This window comes from Mesoplodon densirostris, chromosome 13 (genome assembly GCF_025265405.1).
Source record: "Mesoplodon densirostris isolate mMesDen1 chromosome 13, mMesDen1 primary haplotype, whole genome shotgun sequence".
NCBI lineage: Eukaryota > Metazoa > Chordata > Mammalia > Artiodactyla > Ziphiidae > Mesoplodon > Mesoplodon densirostris.
In genome coordinates, this window is record NC_082673.1 from 48,358,759 (window position 1) to 48,377,561 (window position 18,803).

Consider the following 18,803-nt stretch of genomic DNA (forward strand, 5'->3'; position numbering starts at 1 on the left):
CCAAGGTCGATGGTGGTGCAGGAGGGGGTTGGGGGGACGGTCAGAGTCCACTCCCACACAAAGTGGAGCAGCGCTTTGCTACGTGCAGGGATGAGACATCCAGTCGCTGCAACCAAGAGAAGTGGGGGAGGCGCGAGTTAGAGAGCGTGGGAGCGCGGGGGGACAGAGGTAAGGAGGGGGAGAGCGAACCAGAGAGAGACAGGAGTGAGGCTCGCCGCCGGGAAGCGAACACCAGCTCCGGATCCCGAGCACAGCAGCGGGCGGGGCAGAGACGGCAGTGCAGCATCCTTTGCCTGAGCCTGTGCAGACGCCGAGCCCCACTCCCGCTCCCAGCCGTCAGGGCTCCCAAGAATGGAGGATTCCCGGGAGACGCCGCCGTCCTCCAACAACTCCTCGGAAGAGCTCAGCTCTGCGCTGCAACTGTCAAAGGGCATGTCGATCTTCCTAGAAGTAAGTACAGAGGGAAGGTGTTAGATCAGTGCCCCTCCCCGCCCCCACTCACCGCCAGCGTCTTTTCTCTTACTCGGGAGCAGGGGTGTGGGCCCAGGAGCTGATCAGCCAGTGTTTTGCCCCCAGAACACCGGAGAGAACTACCTCCTACTTCGCTTCCCTCTCTCCCTGGTAAACCACCCAGGCAAATGCTGGAGAAATGACCACCACTCAACTAGTAAAAACGGCTGTCCCAGACCTAAAACCTGGGGCTTAACAACCCTTAATAAATTCCCAAAGTTAAATTTCTCAACAGCCTGGATTCCAATAGGGACTAGGTTTGTAAATACAACAGTCTCCATAGGGGTGGGGGAGTTGTCCCAAATCATCTAATGTGCTCTGTTTGCAGCACCCACCTTGCAGATTGTCTGTGGTGACCAAGGGAATCGGTAGAAGAGGCAATGCCCCGCCTCCTCCTCCAGCCCACTAGAAAACATTTTGAAAACATATTGGTTTTTCATTTTTACCAGCGGTGGCCAAGATCTCTTTCATAATGATTCTTTTTTCACTGCCATATCCTTTTTTCCCATTTTCCTGCTCTCTTTTTGGCCTTCTGTACCTCTCCAAGTTGTAATTACTGTCATTATCTTCATCAGTTCAAGCATTTAGCTATTCTTCTTTTGGTCCTCTCCCTGGCTTCGGTATTGATTCTCTTTCTCCATTTCTCTGCTGTTGATGATCTGTTTTGTTCATTCTTTATTTCCCTTTCTCTGATATTCTTCTGCCTTCATGCCGTGGTTTCTATCTCTATAGTAGTTTTATTTCTTATTTGTTTCTCGATTTTGCTTTACTCTCCTTCCTGCTGGTCTCTATATTTCTCACACTTTTGTTCAGCTCTTTTCTCTGCCTTTAGGTTTTGTGGTTTTCCTATCCCTCAGTTTCCTGCGGGGCACCCAGCTCTCTCAGCCCCTCAGTTGTCACATTCGTGCTGTCCCCTGAGGTAGTTTCTGGCTCAGTGGGGACAATTCTGGCATGACAAAAGATGGGCAAAGGGCATTGAAGAATGATTCGTGCTCTTTCCTCTAACCTCCTCTGAGTTATCATTTCTTATTAAAATCAAGGTGAGGGGACCAGAGGCCAAATACAGTTATTTATTTGTGGAGCAATGAAAATATGAGGAAACCAAATTATTAGTATCATGATGGTGAAGCAGAAATGATGAATATAAGGGAGAGGAGGCAAGGAGCCCTCCCAAGTTAATTTTGAATGGATTAGCTTGAATTTTTTAATTGGGAGAGAAACCCCTATCAATAATTAAACCTAGTGTAAGGCAAAAATATAGATAAGGTTCAACTTTGTTTCCTGGCAGCCTTCTCTTCTCATCACCATGCAGCTGCAATTGGGGATACAGGCATTCTGGGCAGGGCATCTTCTTCCCACCAATACACATGTGCGATTCCAATTTCTTCCACTCAGTAGGACTGTTAATACCTCATTCTTAATGAGGTATTAACAATGCTAATGAGCACTCATCTCTGCTTAGTTTGGGTCAATCAGATGATGTTAAACTGGCTGATATTATTCCTTTTAAGTTTTGCCATTCAAGGCAAAAAAGCCCTTGAGGAACTAAGCAGGTAGAAGGAGGAGGCACACGGCACACCAGAGAAGGAAATTCTCAGGGACAGAGAGTCAGGACCCCTGAAAATCATCTTAGTTATAAGGTTGATGGCTAAACCGCCATGAAGTTGATTCAGAGAGAGAAAGAGGGGCTTCCATTCATTCTGAGCTGATCTTCAGCCTGTCCCCGAAGGATAACAAGTGCTTCCCTAAGACTTTTTTATTTTTCTGGAAAAAAGTGTATTTAATTTATTTATTACTTATTTATTTTTCTTCCAGTTTTATTGAGATATAATTGACTTACAGCACTATATAAGTTTAAGGTGTACAGCATAATGTACACCTTAATATATCCATGATGTGCACTTACGTACATCATGAAATGATTACCACAATAAGTTTAGTGAACATCCATCATCTCGTATAGATATAAAATTTAAAAAATAGAAAGAAATTTTTCCTTGTGGTGAAAACTCTTAGGATTTACTCTTTTAACAATGTTCACATATAACATACAGTGTTGTTGATTATATTTATCATGTTGTTCATCACATCCCTAGCACTTATGTATCTTATAACTGGAAATTTGTACCTTTTGACCACCTCCTCCAATTTCTTCTCCTCCACCCCTGCCTCCGGTGACCACAAATCTGATTTCTTTTTCTATGAATTTGTTTGTTTGTTTGTTTTTTAATATAATTGACTTATATCACTATGTTAGTTCCTATTTAACAGCACAGTGAACTGATATTTCCATACATTTCAAAATGATCACCATGATAAGCCTAGTTAAGATCTGTCATACAAAGATATTACATAGTTATTGACTATATCCCCACATTGTAGATTTCATACCTGTGACTCATTTATTTTGCAACTGAAAGTTTGTACCTCTTAAACTCCCTCTGTTATTTTTCTTTCCCCCACCCCTCTCTCCTCTGTCAACCACCTTTTTGTTCTCTGTATCTATAACTCTGCTTCTCTTTTGTTATGCTTGATCATTTGTTTTGTTTTATAGATTCTACATATAAGTGATATCATACAGCATTAATCTTTCTCTGCCTGACATATTTCACTTAGCATAATACCCTCTAGGTCCATCCATTTGTCACAAATGGTGAGATTTCATTCTTTGTTTATGACATATATTTTTATATTGCACATATATACCACTTCTTTATCTATTCATCTATTAATGGCCACTTAGGTTGGTTCCACATGTTGGCTATTGTAAATAATGCTGCAATGAACATAAGGGGGCATATATCTTGTCTAATTAGTATTTTCTTTTTGTTCATATAAATACACAGGAGTAGAATTTCTGGATCATATGATAGTTCTATTTTTAATTTTTTGAGGAATCTTCATACTGTTTTCCATAGTGGATGCACCAATTTACATTGTCACCAATAGTGCATGAGCATTCCCTTTTCTCCACATCCTCTCTAATACTTGTATTTGTTGTCTTTTTTGATAATAGTCATCCTAACAGGTGTGAGGTGATATTTCATGGTGGTATTGACTTGCATTCCTTGATGATGAGTGATGTTGAGCATCTTTCCATGTGTCTGTTGATCATCTATATGTCTTCCTTGGAAAAAAGTCTATTAAGATCTTCTGCCCAGTTTTTAATTGGGTAATTGTTTTTTTTTTTGATGTTGACTTGTACAACTTCCTTGTATATTTTGCGTATTAACCCTTATCAGATATGTCATTTGAAAATATCTTCTTCCATTCAGTAGATGGAGTTTTCGTTTTGTTGATAGTTAGCTTCACAGTGCAAAAGCTTTTAAGTGTGTAGTACCATTTGTTTACTTTTGCTTTTGTTTCCCTTTACTGAGTAGACATATTCAAATAAATATTATTAATAATGATGTTAAAGTGTGTAATGCCTATATTATCTTCTAGAATTTACATAGTTTCAGTCTTACATTTAAGCCTTTAATTCATTTTGAATTTATTTTTGTGCATGGTATGAAAGAATAGTCCAGTTTGATTCTTTTGTATGTAGCTGTCCAGTTTTCTCAACACCATTTTTTTTTTTTTTTTTTTTTTTTGGCCGCACCATGCAGCTTGTGGGATCTTATTTCCCTGACCAGGGATCAAACCCAGGCCCCAGAAGTGAAAGCACTGAGTCTTAACCACTAGACCACCAGGGAATTCCCTTCAACACCATTTATTGAATAGGCTTTTTCCTCATATATATTCTTGCCTCCTTTGTGGTAGATTAATTGGCCATATAAGTGTGGGTTCATTTCTGGACTCTGTTCTGTTCCATTTATCTATGTGTTTGTATTTGTGCCAGTACAATACTGTTTTGATTACTGTGCCTTTGAAGTATAGTTTAAAATCAGGAAGCATAATACCTCCAGCTTTGTTCTTTCTCAAGATTGTTTTGGTTATTCGTGGTCTTTTATGTTTCCATACAAATTTTAGAATTATTTTTTCTAGTTCTGTGAATGCCATTGGTATTTTGATAGGGATTACACTGAATCTGTAGATTACCTTTGGTTTTAACAATATTAATTGTTAATATTGTTAATATTAATTGTTAACATTTTAACAATATTAATTTTTCTAATCCATAAGCATGGTATATCTTTTCATTTGTTTATGTTGTCCTCAATTTCTTTCATCAGTGTTTTATAGTTTTCTGAGTACAGGTTTCTTACCTCTTTAGGTTTATTCCTAGGTAACTTATTCTTTTTGATGTCATTGTAAATGGGACTGTTTTCTTACCTTCTCTTTTAGATAGTTCAGTTAGTGTATAGATATGCAACAGATTTCTATATATTGATTTTGTATCCTGGAACTTTGCCAAACCCATAATGAGTTCTAGTAGTTTTTTGTGATATATTTAGGATTTCCTATATATAGTATCATGTCATCTGTGAACAATGACAAGTTTACTTCTTCCTTTTTTGTGTCAGCCTGCTGGTGGGCAGGACCAGGGCCCAGGGTGTCCTGGGGTTGGTGCTAGCCTGCTGGTGCATGGGGTTTGTGGACACTTAGGTCACTTCCATATCTTGGGAATTGTAAATAATGCTTCTATGAACATTGAGCTGCATGTATCTTTTTTAATTCGTGTTTTTATTTTTTTCAGATATATACCCAGGAGTGGAATTGCTGGGTCATATGGTAGTTCTACTTTTAGTTTTTTGAGAAATCTCCATATTATTTTCCACAGTGGCTGCACCAATTTATATTCCCACCAACAGTGTACAAGTGTTCCCTTTTCTCCATATCCTTGCCAGTATTTTTTATTTGTGTCCTTTTGGATAATAGCCATACTGATGGGTGATATCTCATTGTAGTTTTGATTTGCATTTCCTTGATGATTAACAATGTTGAGCATTTTTTTCATGTGCCTGTTGGCCATCTGCATTTCCTCTTTGGAATAATGTCTATTCAGTTCTTCTGCCCATTTTTAATTTTTTTTGATGTTGAGTTGTATGAGCTGTTTATATATATTGGTATTAATCTTTTATCAGTCATATCATTTGCAAATATTTTCTCCCAGTGAGTAGATTGTCTTTTCATTTTGTCGATGTGTGGTTCCTTCTTTATATTTTTGGTGTATAAAATCTTTTCTGCTAGATTCCAGCCTTTCTCATCAATTGCTTCTCTGTAAATAGTTGTAATTTTGGTGCCCATAGGAAGAAGTAAGCTCAGGGTCTTCCTACTCTGTCATCATGGTCATACCCCTTCTCTGTGACTGTTCAAAATCAGTGTACAAATCCTAGTGATACTGTAGAGATGAATGGATTGAGCTATGTAAATAGAAAGTCATCATCTCTGACATAAACACCTACTTGGCCCAAGTGTTCAAACTGCTATTTAAAAATAAGAGAAAAGGGGCCTCCCTGGTGGCGCAAGTGGTTGAGAGTCCGCCTGCCGATGCAGGGGATACGGGTTCGTGCCCCGGTCTGGGAGGATCCCATATGCCGCGGAGCGGCTGGGCCCGTGGGCCATGGCCGCTGAGCCTGCGCGTCCGGAGCCTGCGCGTCCGGAGCCTGCGCGTCTGGAGCCTGTGCTCCGCAACGGGGGAGGCCACAACAGTGAGAGGCCCGCATACCGCAAAAAAAAAAAAAAAAAAAAAAAAAAAAACAAAAAAAAAAATAAGAGAAAAGAAGAGATTAAAATATCTTTTATTATTGTTTGCATATGTATGATTGTTCCCAAGTTCTGTAAATAAATAGTATCAAGTCTCTGTTCTGAAGGAATGTGTACTCTATAAATAGGACAGCCTTGTCTTCGTATATTTATTTCTGTAATTTAAAAATAAAAATAAAAAACTGATTTCACATGATAGGTGTTGACATGCTTTGTTGCCAGTAAAACAGTTGAGTCTACAAAAAACTGCCACTGGATTTTATCTTGAATAGAAAAGATTTTGTTTACACTTTTCTTTGAGATATTTTGTGAAAAATCTAGCACTCTGGTGAAATAGGTGATTGAAAAAGAATTTGTTATTTAGGGACTTTTGAATTATTTTTTTCTGGATCATATTGCTTTTAGCAGAAAAAAATGTGGAATATAAATACATAATTTTATTTGATCAGTTTTACTGTATTCTAGTAGCACTGCTATGAAAGATTACTTTTTGAATTCTACTCAGATTATAATAAGTAGGCGATATATATTCCCTTTTCCAAAGAGGAACAGAAATGAAATTGATTAGAGGCTTCTGCATCACACAGACTAATTTCTAAATTTGAGGAAAACTTTGATTTTCAGTGTTTATATTCCAGTGTCACTGCAATAATCATTCCTCTAAGAAATTATTTAAACTACTTTTGAGGATACTGTTAATGATATGACTGTATATGTCCAACTGGTTAGAAACTAGACATAGATCAGAAAATCCGGGAGAGATTTATCACAACTGTTGGCTTTTGTTTCATTTTCCTTATCTCCAATTCAGCAATAATAATGAGTATGATATTTAATGTAAATGTTATTGTGAGTATGAACTAACAGTTCATAGTATAGAAAACTGAGGAAAAAAAGGATATGTGTTATGTAAATTTGAACTACTCTGTTACATCAGTATTCCATGTTGAATGTGTAAATAACAGTAACAAAACTCACAAGAAAAATTTTATAAATCTAATTTTTATGATTTTCTTTCTAAAAAATGTCAGAATTGAGTATCAGTTCATCATAAATACTCTTTAATATCTTATTGGGGGGGCTTAGAAAACCTAGTGCTGGTACCAACTCATGGCTGTGCACTGAGGCTGCTGCAGTGCATTTGCACAGGGCACAACTGCCAGCCACAGGACGGGGCTGAACTGGTTCCAGTGTGCAGCAACACGGAAGCACCTGGAGGATTAAAATTATTTTCCTTTTTACATCCATATGCTATCTTTTTTAAGGTTGCTGCATTAGAGATAGCAGAGAATAAACTCTAATTTAAAATACTAGTCTGTATAGCATGTGGGCCCTCTTTTGAGTCATCAGTCAACTCTACTACTGTGCAAAGGGAGAAAAACTAACCTTCAGCTAATCCCCGAAGGCAAGATGAATCCCAAATGAAGTTAGTTGCAGTTTTACCCATTTGATGCTGCAGCCTTCTCCCAAACAGATTTCCTTTGATTTTTAACTGGAAGGGAAGTGGTGAGGTAGAAGTGGAGCCTTAAATGTTGTGAAGGAGAGAGATGACTTTACTGTTTTGTCTTCCATTCCTTCCTCTTAGCAAGCATGCACATCCATGGACACCCAGAACAAAAGGCACATTCCCTCGATGGTCAGAGACTTTGTGCAAAAGAGTAATTTTTTCTGCTTGCAAGGATACTTAATTCCGATGCCCTGTATATATTCATCTGTAGAGAGGACTGTCAGAGCAGAAACAGTTTTCCAGGTACAGTGGTTCTGTGACTGAATTCTGCTACAGTTACCCCTCCTATCTTGCCTAGAACACAGTTGTTTATTTGAGTGAGATTAATAACAGGCACAATTTTTAAGTTGATATTGTCCAGTTGGGACAATGCAAATTAACCCATCACTATCTACTTTAATGGCAATGTCACTCTACTAGATTCAGGAAACAGCAGAAATAAGGAAAACTTAGTTTTACTGTTATCATACATTATAAGTTATAAATTATTTTCCTACACGGCCTACATTAGGCAAAATTGAGAAGACAGTGCCCACTTACCTGCATCCTATGTCAGGGTGACTAATCTCCTGGTAGCAAAACTACCTGTGAGATGTCCAGGCCCACACACTATGACTCACCTACTAGTTCTTCCTTTCTGGATGGTACTCCATGTTCTGGATGAGTCCCTACTCCCTGCCCTATGTCTCAGTTTCTCAGGAGTCCACTAAGTGACTGATAGCTCATCTCATTACCTAATTAACCTGGTATATGAGAGGAGGCACTTAGCAAACATTAGTTTAGTGAATGGTAATGGTGTTAGTGTTTTATGCCTCCAAGACAACATTTTCATTTTAATACTTGTCTTTGATAACTTAAAATGAAAAATGAAGAACCTCAGTCAAGGCCATTAAAGAATATCTTTCAAGGTAAAAGATGCTATTTGATAAACCTTAAAGGGTTTCAAAAACATAGCACCACCTGCATTAAGCTTTAAGTTTGCCCATGATATTTAAATCTATTTACTACCTTGTGATAGCAACTAGTAAGATTAGCTGACTCCGAGTACTATGGTAGCGTAAAATAATGAACTCAATTCTCATTCACAGTACATTTTTTATTAGTCTGAGAGCTCAGAGGAAAAATCTGCAGCAGAGACACTTCTGTTCATATTCAATTACAAAGAACTGTCTTAATAACGAGTGTCTATCTTAATTTCATCTATAAGAAGCTGAATGCTATTTAAGATTGTTCTTTATGAAATGAAATGTTAGAAGTCCTGGGTCTGAGTCTCTGGTGTTTTGTTACTCCTATTTTACTCACTTCAAACTCATAAGGGTACAATAGAGCTTGAAATAGAATCTTAGAGTATATCAAAGGTAAGAAATAGACTGTGTTTTATGTCTCCCCAACTCTATGGCTTCATGTTTCAGAGGAGAGAAAGAAGCTGGTTATGATGGAGAGATGGATTCACAAAATCTCCACTAGAAATTACTTCCAATATGCTAAAAAGGAATCTGTGCCTCATTTTGCTCTAAACATGGAAACTTTTACTATTGAAAGCTGTCCTCCTGCACTAATTAAATAAATTTAGTTTAAAAAAGTGCACTTTTTATTCACTCAAGTCAGGGTGATATATATCTGTTATTGGAAATTTTTCACGGGAAAGGTTTTTAGTAATAATATTAGTATTTTATAATAAAAACACATTGTAATAATGATTAGATTTATCCATACTTCATTTCCATGAAATCAACAGAAGGCAAGGAGGATCAAGTCTGTAGTGGAAAGCAGTAAAACAGAAAATTTTGGTAATAAAAATTATTGCTCATGTTTCAAGCTAGCCACCAAGAAATGATGACCTAAATATAAGAGTAGCTCTTGTTACTTAACCATAACTATAAGTTTCTCAGGAAAAAAATAATCCTTAAATGCCCCTTCACTTAATTAAAGCTTGTCTTTGCAATATGGTAAAGGGACATTTTCTTTGGTACTGTGTATAACATAGCTGTGTATTATATTATCCAGATATTTTTCTAGCAGTATACAGTATCAGGGCTAATTTGATTGCTGTTAACAGAAAAAAATAACCCAAACTATCTTAAGATTATTAAAAAATAACAATTTATTGACTCTTGTAATGAAAAGCAGAGATCATCTTTTCAGGATGGCTTGATCAGGGGCTCAGAGGGTGTCATCAAGATTCAGTTTCTCTAAGCCTCTGGATACTCCTTTCTTTAAGGTTAGTTATTTCCAGGTTGTATATTATGTTAACTTCTTAAGGCTTTTATAATAAAGTACTAAACAAATGGTGGTTTAAACAACAAAATTTACTCTCTCAGTTCTGGAGGTTAGAGGGGTGAAATCAAGGTGTGGGTAGGACCATACTCCCTTTGAAGGCTCTAGGGGAGAATCGGTTCCATGCCTTTCTCCTAGCTCCTAGTTGTGACCATCAGCCTTTGGCATTCCTTGGCTTGCAGCTGTATCACTCCAATATCTGGCCCTGTTATCACATAGCCTTCTTCTTCGTGTCTATGCATCTCTGAATTGCTCTCCTTATAAAGTCACCAACCATTGGATTTAGAATCCAATCCAGTAAGGTCTTAGTTTGATTACAACAAAGACTGTATTTCCAAACAAGGTCACATTCACAGTTACTAGGGATTAGGATTTCAACATTTGTTTTGGGGCAATACAGTTCAACCCATGACATATTCAATTACAAAAAAGCAGCTCCTTACCTATATTTTCCTAGGTTCAAAGTCAACAGAAGATAAAGTGTTTCTCTCTTGACAACTCAAGGAAAACCATGGCTTCATTGGCTTTATTTTGCTAATTCCTGAGTAATCACTGTGGCCAGAGGAGTATGACACTCTGTTTACTAGGCTTGAGTACTCTGCCCAAACCTGGAACACATGGGCCAAGAGTGGAGGACAGATTGGTTTCCCAGAAGAAAATTAGAAATCTTTATTAAAGATACTGGATGGTCAAGCAGTTCATATTCATCAAAGACAATTTAAGATAGTCCCAGATAACAAATTAACTCATAAAAGTAAGATATACTATAGACACAAGAGCTCTTATTTATCCACAATTTATTATTTTTGTTCCTATTTATTCCCTGTGTTATTATATGATTGACTTACATTAAATAGCACATATTTAAAGTGAAAAGTTGATGAGTTGTCACATATTTATATATCTGTGAAACTTTCACCACAATCAAGAAAATAAATATATCTACCATCCTAAAAAGTTTCCTCATGCCCTCTTGTAATCCAGCCCTCTCTGCCCTTGCATTCCTACACAACCTTTAATCTGCTTTCTGTTACTATTTGCATTTTCTAGAATTTTATCTAAATGGAATAATATATATTCTTTTGTGTCTAGGTTTTTTACTCAGCATAATTACTTTGAGATCTATCCAAGTTATTGTATGCATCAAGAGCTCATTCCTTTTTATTGCTCAGGAGTATTCATTGTATGGATACACCATGGCTTGTTTGTCCATTCACTTGTTTATGGACATTGAGTATTTTTAATTTTTTACTATTGTAAAGAAATATTTCAACTGGGAAAACTTTATTTTAAATTGGAATTTCTTTCATTTAATAATGGGTAAATTATGTGAGAGTATAATGTTCACTGCAATACTTACAAAAATGGTGATAAAATGTTTCCTTTTTCTTTTCCAGATACTGAGGAGAGCAGACAAAAATGGTAAGAGCAAAAATCTACAGTTTCTATTTATTAATCTCTTACTGTTTAGATCACTTTATATAGAATAATATGGAAGAGAGAGGGGAACCCAAGAAATTGACACATAAAATGTCAGTTTCTTGTACCAGTAAGAGTTTTACGCGAGTTCACGGCTCGAGAAGTTTAGGTGAGTTCATCAGAAGTTGACAGAGGTATCTGCATTTGACAGGAAGATGGAATTTATGCCTTTGAGGTGAGGAGCCATCATACTTGGGCTCTGGCTTTCCCTTTTGTGTTGTGCTTTAAATTAATTTTAAAGTAATAATAACTTCTATTTGTTGAGTATCTACTGGGGTAAGTGCTTTGCATTCATTATTTCTTAGAGTTATAAGATATAGATCTGAGACTTGAATTTTAGTCTGTGTGACACCAAAGTCCAGGCTCTCAACATTGAACTTTATAGTGACCTTGGGGCTACTACACTCTAAGATGGTTACCTGGAAACATGTATTACAGACTTATCTCTACTCCATGGCTCTTGAGCATAGCTCTCCCAGTCGAATTGTATGCACTGTGAGTGATAATCTATAGAGGCAGACAAGTAGCAGAAACCAGAAGGAAAAATTGTTTTGTCAAAAGAACTAAAGTTGAAATGATGCCTGCACAAAGTCCAATTATAAGCTGTCATAAGCAATATCTTTTGACTCCTTCATTCCACTATAAATTTTGTTCCACAGAATACCAAATCAGAGATTATTGTATTTATTCTGCTGCTGTAGCATAAGTACATAACAGAGCTATATTCTTGACAAGAGTTTCTTGACAAATATAGGGTTCAAAAAGTCCTTTTCTTGAAATCCAGTTTCTTATATATGGGGAGAAATTACAGGCAGAATCTATATCTGACAAACATGTTTTGTAGTCTAGTTGCCCATTAAGCTGCCAGATCAAGGAAAGCTTGATTGGCACTCTACAACTTGCCACACAACAGAAAATATATAAATCTAAGGAGCAATAAAATAGTGCCCCAAATCCTGATAATATTTAACTGTGCCTACCCAATTAAATGTTTTCTCAAACTATGTTGCAGTCAAAGGTTTTTTTTTTTCACTTGAACCACTTGATTAATTTTTAAGAGAGACATAATGATGATATCATCTTGTCTCCTCATTCTACTCATTGGCCTATGCCTGATAACTAGCTCCAGTGATGCTGAAAGCACAACTGAGTAGTTCATATGTCTCCATGTTACCTGCCTCGTACTTCAGCAGCCATTTTCAGCTCAGAAATACCTTGTCTCCCTCTCTACCTCTCGAGACTACACTTTCCTTTCCTTGGACCCCAATGCTCTGATAGAGCGTCAGTATTATCTATCACTTTTCTTTCCATCAAAACTTAACTCTTTGGCAGCCCACTATCATAACACATGATATGGGTTATGCACACGATTTAATGGATTTTAAGATCATTTCATATGTTATGCCATGTAGAGTGGTCATTGGCACTGGCAACCCCATGTGGTCCTGTTCAGTTCCATGTTTCCTCACCTGTCTCATCACCCCCATATGATATCTCTCCCCTTCTTGTTCCCTTTCCTAGTGCCCAATCCCAATGTGTTGTCAAAGATACCTGTCCTTCTGCTCTTGTTTCCACAATCTTCACCATGCATCCTCCTCTGCAGCCCTCTGAAGCATTTGGGGCTCCACGTGTCACACTTCTATGGTGTTGTCCCTGCTTTCATCTACACCTGCTCTGGCCTTTCAACCCTTAGCCAGCTTGAGAACTCTGAGGTACTTCTTACATTCCTGGTCAAGGCACCTTATCTGGGAAGCACTCATCAACTCCTCTAGACAGAGCTCCACCCTCTCTCTCCATACTTTGCCATGTATTGATTATTGCCCTTTGTGAGGGCCAAAATTGTTTGTTGGTGATTCTACTTCTCTAAACCAAACATGCCTTTCTATGGTAAGGAACTTGTCTTATGAGTAGACCCTATTCCTAGGCAATACTAGGTGCTCAATGGATATTTGTTTAATGAATTAATAATAATTAAATACATTCTACTCCATTATCCATCTCCCTTCCATCTGTCCACTCTTCCCTCTGCCTTTCATCCCACTTTGCTCTTCTCCCTCATTCTCAGTGTAAAGTGAGGGGAGGACAGGGTCAGGCAGGTATAGGTTTAACTCACAGCTATGCCACCTAGTAGCTTTGTGACTTTGGGTAAGTAACAAACTCTGTACCCTCAGCTTTCTCATCTACAAAATAGAGATAATGACATCTACCTATGTCATGGGGTTTTAAATAATAAATGAGATAACATATGAAAATTTCCCAGGGCAGTGCATATCATATAGTAAGAATTTATACCTGCTCATTTTGCTGGTATTATTAGGATTAATGTGATCAGTACACTACTGAAAGCCTGAGTTGTTTTTGTGTTGTGGTGCTTTGGAGACACTTGGTGACATTCTAGTCATTTTTATTTCAGTGGAGTTTAGTGGGAAAAGCAGACTATTTACCATACAAGCAGAATTGAAAAACAGGAAAAGGATAGGGATAATCTAATGTAAATGAGAGGATATTAGCATAAAAAATCTTTCTGTACCATGTGTTCATCACATTCTGTATTGGCAAATATACAGGTGCTACATGTACTTCTCACATAATAGAATACCTTATGGACTGCATAATTGGTGATGGAATAACACAGGGAATAAGAGACTATAAGCAGTATGATAGATAGCCTGCCACGGTACAGATTTAATTTTACAGTCTATCTCACATGAAAGAGAAGCATCTGGAGAAATTGGAAAAAAATAATACATGATTAGAGAGATCTTGGGGGGGGTTGGTTGTTTTTAAATCATAGACTAGGGTCCTAGACATAAAGATAGACCTTAGGGCTTCCCTGGTGGCGCAGTGGTTGGGAATCCTCCTGCCAATGTGGGGGACGCGGGTTCGTGCCCCAGTCCGGGGGGATCCCGCATGCCACAGAGCGGCTGAGCCCATGGGCCATGGCCGCTGGGCCTGCGCGTCTGGAGCCTGTGCTCCGCGACGGGGGAGGCCGCGGCAGTGGGAGGCCCGCGTGCCGCAGAGAAAAAAAAAAAAAGATAGATCTTAAAATAGTATTGTATAGCAGAGACACAAGTGCTTGAATCTAAAGAGCCTAGAATTAAACACAGAAATGCAAAACTTACTTCTATGCAGGTCGAATGAAAATGGAAATGATAACATGGGCATTTGTAAAATATGCAAAAATAATTTTTTTTAACATTTTCAAAAGGCAAAATAAAAAGGCTCATTGTAATGAATAATATCATCTAATTCCTCTTGTAGATGTGCATTTGCTAAGATCTGCTGCCATCCTCGATCTGCCTTTCTTGGTCAGCAAATAGGCAGGCTGTATGAATAACACTTTTGATCCCAATGTAATGACTGATCTCTTTAAGACATCATTATAGCTCTCCTCAGTGGCCTTTAGACCACTGCAATAACCTATACATTGTAAATCCGTGAGGGCAGAGACCATGCCTATTACACATAGCACCAGGCCCACAGTGGTGAGCCAAATGCCTGTCACAACATAGGTGCTCAATAAATATTTGTAACTTTATTTGTAGGAAGTGCATTACCAACAATTTGACCTTGAAAACTGAAGAAACTTAATCATATACATTAATCAAATTAAGCACTATTATTGTTTATCTGTTGTTTATTAATCAATAGTATTTGTAAAATTTAGTGAGGATATATTATGGGCTATGCCCTACACTAGATGCTTTGTATATATTGTCTTCAGTTATTATGAAAAGTCTACAGAATAGCCAGTTCAGATTAGTGATAAGAACACAGGTTTTAGTTTTATGAGTTTGAGCAAGTTACTCAACTTCCCCTTGCCTCAGTTTCCTCATCTGTGAAAGAAGGGTAATATTACTTCTCTTATGCCTCTAAAACACTTAGTCTTGATCTTGCATATAGTAGTAATTGTACAATATTTTTAGCTATTTTTAATATTTCTCCTTTTTTTAGGTGAAGCTCAGAGAGTTTAAATGATTTTTCTGGGTTATATTGTATGTTAACAGCAGAATTTTGAACTCAGGTTTATCTGACTCCAAATTTGGTGATCTTTTCACTTTACTGTATATGTATTTATATATGTACTTCAGTCTACAAATATATAAATATAATTATAACCTGAATTTGCAAAGAGCTTGAATATGATATTCTGATCTCCCAATGCACTAGTTTTCTTGACTTAATGCACTAATTTTCTTGGTAATATGAAAGAATTATGACTCTTTGAATGACTAATCTACTTCAAGAAAATAATGCTGGCATTAAAACCCCTGGTCTAAGAACAGCTGTTGTTGTATATGTGTGTTTAGAAATATTTTGAAGATTTCAGTGGATCATTATATAACTAATGTTATTAGATTAAATGAGAATTTCTAAGAGTCTTTTGATTTGGTTACCCAAAGTTTGGTTTATTCCATTAAAGTGTAAGAATATGACCTCAAGTAGAGGGGTGAAACAAAGGTTCTGGTAAGGAGGAATTTTTTGAAGACAGAGAAACTTTCAGAGTACCATTGAGAGGCCAGATTCTATGTTTCCTGTGTATTAATAACAAGGCTGTCCTTTGATATAGTCAAGTTTCACTGGGCCCCCCACTGGATGCCACAGTCCCTCTGATCTTCTAATAAGGGATATGAGACACAAATAAAGATGACAAGATTAAGGACTGGGTGCTGTAAAGTAGGATTATTGGCATAAGGCTGATTTTCTTCTCAAAATGCCTCACTATTTCTCAAACATTTTTGTGAAAATTAGTGAAACTGAGAATCAGATAGCTTATTACGTAGGAGGGTTCTCAGAGAGCTCTAGATTCATGTTTGTTCTCAGGCATAGGCAAACTTGCAAACTCTTCCTACACATCTGCCAGCTTGAAAGTCAAAGAAAAGTCTAATAAGAGTGATTCATTAAACAAACAGCAAACAAGCATACAAAAAACACCTCATACCCTAACAACGAGCCTACTGGGAGAAATGACTCATCAAGGAGTTCAATATGTGGGAGTGCATCAGTGAAAGTCCTGACTGTAATGATTTGTTTTAAATTAAAAAAAAATTTATTGAAGTATAGTTGATTGACAGTATCGTTCAGTTATACATACATATATATATATATATATATATATATATACTTTTTTTTTTTTTTTTTGCTGTACGCGGGCCTCTCACTGCTGCGGCCCCTCCTGTTGTGGAGCACAGGCTCCAGGAGCACAGGCCCAGCGGCCATGGGTCACGGGCCCAGCCGCTCCGTGGCACGTGGGATCCTTCTGGACTGGGGCACGAACCCGTGTTCCCTGCATCGGCAGGCGGACTCCCAATGACTGCGCCACCAGGGAAGACCTATATATATTCTTTTTCAGATTCTTTTCCCATGTAGTTTATACATAATACTGTGTATAGTTTCCTGTGCTACATTGTAGGTCCTTGTTGGTTATCTGTTTTATACATAGTAGTGTTATGCTAATACATAGTAGTAAGGCTAATCCCAGCCTCCTAATTTATCCCTCCTCCCACCAATCTTTCCCCTTTGGTAACCATAAATTTGTTTTCTATGTCTGTGAGTCTCTTTCTATTTTGGAATTAAGTTCAATTGTGTCTTTTTTTTCTTTTAGATTCCACATATAAACAATGTCATGATATTTATCTTTCTCTGTTTAGCTTACTTCACTTTGCATGATAATTTCTAGGTCTATCCATTTTGCTGAAATGGCATTGTTTTATTCTTTTTTATGGCTGAGTAATACTTCATTGTGTGTGTGTGTGTGTGTATATATATATATATATCACATCTTCTTTATCCATTCATCTATCAATGAACATTTAATTTGCTTCCATGTCTTCACTATCGTAAATAGAGCTGAAATGAACATTGGGGTGCATATATATTTTTGAAATATAGTTTTCTCTGGATATATGTCCAGTAGTGGAATTGCTGGGTCATATGGTAGTTCTAATTTTAGTTTTTGAAGCAACCTCCATATTGTTCTCCATAGTGGCTGTATCAATTTACATTCTCACCAACAGTGCAAGAGGGTTCTCTTTTTTCCACACCCTCTCCAGCATTTACTCTTTGTAGATTTTTTGGTGATGGCCATTCTGACTGGTGTGAGGTGATATCTCATTGTACTTTTGATTTGCATTTCTCTAATAATTAGTGATGTTGAGCATCTTTTCATGTGCCTCTTGGCCAACTGTATGTCTTCTTTGGAGAGCTGTCTATTTAGGTCTTCTGCTCTTTTTTGGATTGGGTTTTGTTTTTTTTAAAAATATTGAACTGCTTGAGCTGTTTATATATTTCGGAGATTAATCCTTTGTCCATTGATCTGTTTGAAAATATTTTCTCCCATTCTGAGGGCTGTCTTTTCATCTTATTTATAGTTTCCTTTGCTGTGCAAAAGCTTTCAAGTTTCATTAGGTCCCACTTGTTTATTTTTGCTATTATTTCCATTACTCTAGGAGGTGAGTCAAAAAAGACCTTGCTGTGATTTATGTTAAAGAATGTTCTTCCTATGTTTCCCTTTAAAAGTTTTATAGTGTACTGTCTTACATTTAGCTCTTTAATCCATTTTGAGTTTAATTTTGTGTGTGGTGTTAGGGAGTGTTCGAGTTTCATTCTTTTGCTTGTAGCTGTCCAGCTTTCCTAGCCCCACTTATTGAAGAGTCTGTCTTCTCCATTGTATATTGTTGCCTCCTTTGTCATAGATTAGTTGACCATAGGTGCATGGGTTTATCTCTGGGCTTTCTATCCTGTTCCACTGATCTATATTTCTGTTTCTGTGCCAGTACCACATTGTCTTGATTACTGTAGCTTTGAGTATAGTCTGAAGTCAGGGAGTCTGATTCCTCCAGCTCTGTTTTTTTCCCTCAAGATTGCTTTGGCTATTCGGGGTCTTTTGTGTCTCCATACAAATTTTAAGATTTTTTGTTCTAGTTCTGTAAAAAATGCCATTGGTAATTTGATAGGGATTCCATTGAATCTGTAGATTGCTTTGGGTAATATACTCACTTTCACAATATTGATTCTTCCAATCCAAGAACATGGTATATCTCTCCATCTGTTTGTGTCATCTTTGATTTCTTTCATCAGTGTCTTATAGTTTTCTGAGTAGAGGTCTTTTACCTCCTTATTTAGGTTTATTCATAGTTATTTTATTCTTTTTTTTTGCAATGGTGAATAGGATTGTTTCCTTATTTTCTCTTTCTGATCCTTTGTTGTTAGTGTATGGAAATGTAAGAGATTTCTGTGCATTAATTTTGTATCCTGCAAATTTACCAAATTCATTGATTAGCTCTAGTAGTTTTCTGGTGGCATCTTTAGGATTACCTATGTATAGTATCATGTCATCTGCAAACAGTGACAGTTTTACTTCTTCTTTTCCAATTTTTAT

At 37.3% G+C, this 18,803-nt stretch overlaps 1 protein-coding gene across 1 annotated transcript in view; it reads left to right on the forward strand.

The window, feature by feature from the left end:
• Nucleotides 1-208: 208 nt before the first annotated feature.
• NECAB1 (N-terminal EF-hand calcium binding protein 1) overlaps nucleotides 209-18,803 on the forward strand; it is a 232,355-nt gene continuing 213,760 nt past the window's right edge. Inside the window, exons 1-2 of the mRNA XM_060116144.1 lie at nucleotides 209-450; nucleotides 11,341-11,365. Coding sequence (XP_059972127.1) covers nucleotides 352-450; nucleotides 11,341-11,365 — 124 coding nt within the window. The 5' untranslated portion in view covers nucleotides 209-351. The remainder of the gene's footprint in view (nucleotides 451-11,340; nucleotides 11,366-18,803) is intronic.